The sequence below is a fragment of the Varanus komodoensis genome, unplaced genomic scaffold, assembly GCF_004798865.1.
Source record: "Varanus komodoensis strain SLA01 unplaced genomic scaffold, ASM479886v1 scaffold80, whole genome shotgun sequence".
NCBI lineage: Eukaryota > Metazoa > Chordata > Lepidosauria > Squamata > Varanidae > Varanus > Varanus komodoensis.
The window spans coordinates 2,096,189-2,102,991 of NW_025336482.1; the positions used below are offsets into that span (position 1 = coordinate 2,096,189).

The 6,803-nt window shown below is 50.7% G+C and overlaps 1 protein-coding gene across 1 annotated transcript in view; it reads right to left on the minus strand.

The window, feature by feature from the left end:
• Positions 1 to 3,642, minus strand: part of HCN2 (hyperpolarization activated cyclic nucleotide gated potassium and sodium channel 2) — a 26,441-nt gene extending 22,799 nt beyond the window's left edge. The window contains exon 1 of the mRNA XM_044455907.1: positions 3,542 to 3,642. Within this exon, the coding sequence (XP_044311842.1) occupies positions 3,542 to 3,642 (101 nt within the window). The remainder of the gene's footprint in view (positions 1 to 3,541) is intronic.
• Between the last annotated feature and the right edge of the window lie 3,161 nt (positions 3,643 to 6,803).

Consider the following 6,803-nt stretch of genomic DNA (forward strand, 5'->3'; position numbering starts at 1 on the left):
AGGGCAGGGAGGATGCAGGCTCCGGGGGGTCGGGGGAGGAGCTGGCAGGGGGGCCACCCGGCCCCCGACGGAGGGTTGCCCCCGCCCCACCCGCTCCATCCTGCCTCCCGTCACCGTGACTGCTGCAGAAAGCCATATCTAGATTTCAGCGCAACTAATCCCGTAGGTGTAAAAATATACGCATATATATAAATACTTACAGAAAAATTATATATATGACCTATTCCATGTACAAGGCCTTATATGCCCGACCCCCAGCTGAGCCCAAATTGAAGGGGGCGGGTTTCAGGGTTGGGGAAGGGGTCAGCAAGTCCGTTGAGAAGAGAGGGTTCCCTTCCCAGAAACCTGAAAAGCAGTTCCCTTCTGAACTTGGGTGGCTGCTGGAGGGCAGGTGCAGAAGGGTCGGGGCATTTGGGATTGGGGGAGGGCTGCAGCTTCACTGCTCCTGTCCAGTATATGGAGGTCCGATGCAATTCTGTTTCTCTAGAACAGCACCCATCTCCTGTCCTGTCCCGTCCCATCCGCCCTGCCCCTCCCATCCCATTTGTCCCGTCCCGTCCCTTCTCAGCTTGGCTTTAATTTTGTTTAAAGAAGTGGTGGCATAATACCCAACACAAAAGGAAAACAGATCAGGAGGGAGGAGGAAAAAGTGAACTCGGGCTGGTTCATGTTGCAGATTTCTTATAGGCTCCCTTTCTGGCAAGGAGAGGGCGGGAAGCTCCTCCTGACGTGACCTCCTTGCTCATGTGTAAAAATCGGCCGTGTTCCCCTGCCTGCTCTTGGAGCCCTTCATCTGTGCCTGTGCGGTGTGCTGAGCGTGTGCACATGTGTGTGTGTCTTTTGTGTGAACGTGTCTTGCCATTCTGGGCTGTGTCTTTGAAACTGTGTGTGTGAACAGTGCTGAACTCTTGCATGCACCGTGGCACGGGAAGCAGGGCCACTGCGCGGAAGCCGCGTGGGCTTGGGAGGCACGGTGGACGCCCTACCTGGGCCGTGCACCGCTGGGGGTCCGCGTGGCCCTAGTCCGGACCTTTCTGAGCAGAGAAGCATATTCAGCTGCTCTGCCCCCCACTTTCATGATCACTCTGATTTGGGGGTCACTGAATATTCTGCTCCACCTGCAATTCTGCAGCTTGAGGAAGGGAGCAAGCTTCTGCTCCCCCCCCCCCCACACCCCGGGATTTTGCAATGTGCTGGGTTCAGCCAGGCCTAGTTCAATTCACCCCAGCCTACACAAGCCTTGCTGCTTTCTCAGAGTTCCTAGGGATTCTGTTTTCTGCTCTTGAGGACTGGGATCTTGATTTCTGCCTGAAACTTTAAAGATTGGATTCTGTGCTGGGCGGATTCCAGTCTTTGGAGGTTGTGGTTGTGGGCTCACAGCTTGCCCTCCAGCCTTGTCTGGATGTGTGTGACACTGTGAGACGTTCATGGCGCCCAGGATATACCTGGAATAATTGGCTGGTTTTGTGTGGTGGTGGTGGGAGGATTCCAATTCCCATGTTTTGATGCTGGCCAAAAATAAAACATGCAATTCAGGCCAAGTCTGTTGAACCGTGTTGCTGTAATGTTAGCATGATTCTATGGGGTGGGGGGACCATGGGGGTTGTATCAGCTCCTGCACATCTTGGAACTGTGGCTGGTTTGAGGGGCAGGTTGGCTTGGCGAGCTGGCATGTCAGAGGGCACCTGCTCCCCCTCCCTTTTTGGATTTTAAGCCTTTCAACAAACACATGCCTTTTTTTCCTCCAGCCACCAAGAGGTCTGGAAACTTGATTGTTTGAAACAAAACTGAATACGCGAATGTTTCTGAAATTAACGGATGCTTTTGAGTTCCCTGTCTGTGTGGGTGTTTGCTCAGGCCGCAAGGTCCTTGCCCCAGCCGCCACCCTCCTTGCTGAGCCGAATAATGTCTAAAGCACCTCTAGGTACAATCTCGGCAGGCCCCTCACTTGTAACGGTGGGTCATTTCTCCCCAAAACTGACTGTGCAGTGGCATTAAACAGATGAATTCTGATATAGAAATGATGGGACTTGATCAGGATGGGAAGGTTTTGGGGGGTCTATTTTGGAGTGAAGAGAATGTGAGCTCCAAAGTTCCTAGGTGCATCATTCCATTTTTATTTATGTTGGGGGATGTCTGTGCACCTTAATTTGTTTTGCTTTTGTGTTTCTGGGTTCTCACAACATCCCATTTTCCTGATTGTTTCCAGAGCTGGGAACTTGATTTCCTTGCTGGTAAACACGAAAGCCCATGTGAAGAGAAGCGTTTTGTTCGCATGAGGTGAGGGATCAGGGGTGTATCTGCTTGTGTCCCCCTGGGTGTTTGCAATGTGAAACAGCAAGCAGAAGGAGGCTGGAACCAGGAGAGGCGGCGTTCAGAGCGCTTTCTGTTACTTGCTTGTTATAGAAAGTGTTTGGTGTGGCCGGGAGAAGTTTTGGACTGAAATAGCTGTTTTCAGATCTGTAGTTTTTCTTCTTGCTGCTTTTTCGTTCTGTTGAAATTTTCCAATAGAAAAATTCATTCCACCAGCCATTTGCCACATCAACAGGGAGGTGCTGGCGTTGCATGTACAGATGAAGCGATGGATCTTTGCATAACTCAGTCTTTCCCCAGCTGGCTGGGGGATAATGGGAGCTGTAGTCCAATACATCTGCAGAGTACTAGGGTGGGAGGGAACTTCAGAGATGGAATCTTTCACCAAAGTTTCCTGTGTTGCCAGGGGAAAGGACTTTGGGGTGAAGGCCCTGAGCTGGACGGCCTCCTAGGAAAACAGTAGGGCTGGTGTGGTGCCTTTTAAAGGAAACGAAGCAAAAAGGGAGAGCTCAAGAGAGGCCTCATGGTCATATAAATCTATTAAGTTTAGAAACATAGAAACAGAAGGAGTCAGAAGGGCCCTCCTGGGCCATCTAGTCTGACCCCCGGCTCCAGCCAGCTCTGCTCATGACATGCCCACCATGGGCATGTCCAGCCTAGCCTTGAACAATCTCTAAAGTTGGACTCTAAGAAGATCCATCATTCCTGAAAGGACGTGCTAAAGCCATTCCCGTGAACATGTGTGTGAACGACTTTGGAAGGAACTCGTGGGGGAGAATGGAGCCTTGGACTGAGGGTTCTGCTGTACCTGTTGGACAGCGCCCTGGGAGGAGGGGGCTGAAACCTAGCTGAGGAGAGCGGCCACGCAGGGCCAGGGCTGCATTTGGTTTTAGGAGAGGCTGGGGCTTATTCCAGGAGCTGGTAATATTTCCCCCAGGATATTTCAAAAGCGCACTCCATAACCCCCGGTTATGGGTCATGAGGCTGGGGTGAATGGGACTTGCAGTCCAAAGCATCTGATATGCCTCCCATTTCTGCTCTGGAGCTTTTCCAGGCCATGACTAGGAGTTTTCCAGAGTGTCTTTGCATACTGAAAGCGTGAATGTTCTTGCAATGGAGGGATTCTTTTTAAATGAAAAAGAGACTTAAAGCAATGTTCGTCAGATACACTGTTTCATAGGATCACTGGGGAAAAGAAGGCACAGTTGGTTTCTTTTCTCTGTCCCACCTGGGCCGGTTGCCTGTGCCACAGTCCGTCGAAGTTCCCTTCCGCACGTGGGACTCGGTGCTGTCCGAACCCGGCTGGGCACATGGGGGTTTTCCGGCCATCCTGGCGCCCCACAAGACTCAGCTCCTGGGTGGTTTGGAAGCCAACACGGCAGTCCATGTGCCACAAATCATGCAGTGCATGACCGGCACACCGTGAAGGTAATTAGGAAAATGCAGAGAAACCAGTATGGCTTTCTTTCCTGCCCGAGCAATTCTGCAAACCCAGAAAATTAGTGTGTGTGTTTCTGCAATTTAGATCCCAAGGCCCAGTGGGATGCTAGCCCCACCGAAACCAGGGGAAATGCAATCAGTCCATGGGTGCATCTTGCCTTTGGATCTGTCTTCCCAAATCTTTGCTCCCTCCCCTCTCCCTGTGGCCATCTTTCCTTCTGGTTTTCAAGGAAAATGACACCCTGAAAATAATTCTCTGGAATGACTTCCCTGAATCCCAAGGAGGTCTTGAGTAGTATTTATTTTTCTACCTGGAAGTTGAAGTTCCATGACCAGGCCATTTGTATTTAATGCTCTGATTCTGCTACACGTTGAGCCGAGATCTTTCACGGGGAGGAGAAGGGGCCCCAGGGCAATCAGTGCGTGATTTGCAGCAACCCCTCGCAAAAGTGATCCTTGCCCGGCCATGCCTCCTTTCTGTTGAATGTACAACCAATAACTGCGTATGGCTAAACCAACCCAAAGTTCAGACGGTGGAGCAGTGGGTTTTTCCTGCCGGAATGGCTGCTTTTTGCTCCTTGGGCACATGTCCACCTGCTCATCTGGACCCACATCCCTGTGTAATAAAACATGGCAGAACTGATCCAGGTATTCGGTGTATTTTTCTCCCTGCCTCCCCCTTCCCCACTGTTGGACGGGATGTGTGCTGGACAGAGAAGACACGCCCTTCTCCAGGGCCGAGCGTCGACTTCTGGCCCAACATTTGGTTGTGGGAGAAAAATCTCAAATCTTTCTACATGATTTGAGCACACATAACTTCTCTGGTTTTGCAGGTCAGGACTGACTGCTTTCACCTGGACTCCAGGTGTGTCAAACTTGGGGAGGGGGGCAAGAGAATTGTGTGGGGCATGAATGCCCCATCTTTTACCCATGGAGAATCCTATCTAATGGATATTGTCTAAATTTACATTCAAATATTCCATCCCCACCATAGGGGCTAGAAACTTGCTTCGCTTTTTAAAAAGCAACAGCAGATGTGGAGTTTTGTACCCAGGTACTCTTTTCTACAGGTGTTTTGTTTTGTTTTGTTTTGTTTAAATGGGTGGATATATTTCTAATGCCTTGTATCCATTTGACTTTTTCTTATTTACATTCAGTATTTTAGCAACAGCCGGCCTTAGTTGGATTCTTAAATTGAATTTAAATTAATTTCCTCATCCTATTGGGAAGGGAGAGAATTGAAAAGACAGGCAATTACCCAGTGGGTAAGGCTGGCTTTTCTCAATCAGAGCGGTGGATAATTAGCACTGAATCTTCCTTGTAAAAGATTTTCTGGATAATTAATCCCAACATTTTTTTTTTTTTTTTGTTTTTTGCTGTAACAGTCCCCTTGCTCGACTTTGCTTCCTCCTCCGCCTGGAGAATCTTTTGTCTCAGAGAACCGAATTAATGTTGAGGGTTGGAGGCATCCGCTTGGATTGACTTGTGCTTTGTCCTGCTCCCCAGTTTGGCCCCCATGGCATCGCAGTGGAAACGCTGCACTCCACAAAGTTGACCCCCTGTGCTGCCCGCCCAGCATCCTCCTTCTGGGGGAGGGTCTCTCAAAACGAGGCACTTGTGGTCCTTCAGAAATGTCAGCCTACAGCTCCAGCAATGAGGCAAAAGGAGTCACGAAGCACCATGAAAGTTTCAAGCTGTAGTGTATGGCTGTGAGAGCTGGACCACAAGAAAGGCTGAGCGCCGGAGAATCGAGGCCTTTGGATTGTGGTGCTGGAGGAGATGCCTGCGAGTCCCTTGGACCGCAAGGCGATCAAACCGGTCAGTCCTGGAGGAGATCAACCCTGACTGCTCTTTGGAAGGCCACATCCTGAAGATGAAGCTCAAATACTTTGGCCACCTGATGAGAAGGACTCCCTGGAGAAGAGCCTGATGCTGGGAAGGATTGAGGGCAAAAGGAGGGGACGGCAGAGGATGAGGTGGCTGGATGGGGCACTGGGGCAGTTGGTGTGAGCTTGGGTGGACTCCAGGGGATGGTGGGGGACAGGAGGGCCTGGAGGAAGGTTGTCCATGGGGTCATGATGGGTCGAGCACGACTTTGCAACGAACAACAGCAATGTATGGCTGTGAGAGCTGGACCATAAGGAAGGCTGAGTGCCGAAGGATTGAGGCCTTTGGACTGTGGTGCTGGAGGAGACTCTGTGAGTCCCTTGGACCGCAAGGCGATCAAACGGTCAGTCCTGGAGGAGATCAACCCTGACTGCTCTTTTGAAGACCAGATCCTGAAGATGAAGCTCAGATACATTGGCCCCCTAATGAGAAGGAAGGACTCCCTGCAGAAGAGCCCAGTGCTGGGAACAATTGACGGCAAGAGAAGAAGGGGAGGGCAGAGGATGAGGTGGCTGGAAGGGGTCCCTGGGATGGTGGGTGTGAGCTCAGGTAGACTCCAGGGGATGGTGGAAGTCAGGAGAGCCCCAAGGAATGTTGTCCATGGGGTCGCAATGGGTCAGACGCGGCTTCACGGTTAGCAGCAACAACAAATAGCATAGAAGGGAAAACCAAAGAAAATCACACTTCTCCTAAGAAGTGAACCAAAGCAAAACCAAGGTGATATGCAAAAGATTTTAGCAGCAGCAACCCTAAATATAAATGGCCTCCATATCGAGGCAATTGAAACAGAGGAGTATCATGGACAGGGACGAGCCACCTGCAAGCGTGGAAAAATATCTCACTGGAATAAATACGCAGCAGGGTTGTTCAACACAATCACAACTCCGCTCGGGTGAAGGAGGAGAAAGCAACAACCCAAGTGACAAGGAAGCCCAGGCAAGGACTGGGCTGTGTTTAAAACATTGACACGACCTTGGCAGATGCTGAAAGGGTTGGAGGACAGAGCGCTTCTGGGGTGTGAGTTGTGTGTGTGTGAATGTGCAAAGCTGTCCCATCAGAAACAAAAGCTGCCACCATCCAGACTCTGTCCATCCTCTGTCATCTCTGACTGGCAGCATCTCTTCCAAGGGAAGCAGGGGTGTCTCAGGACCAACCCATCATTC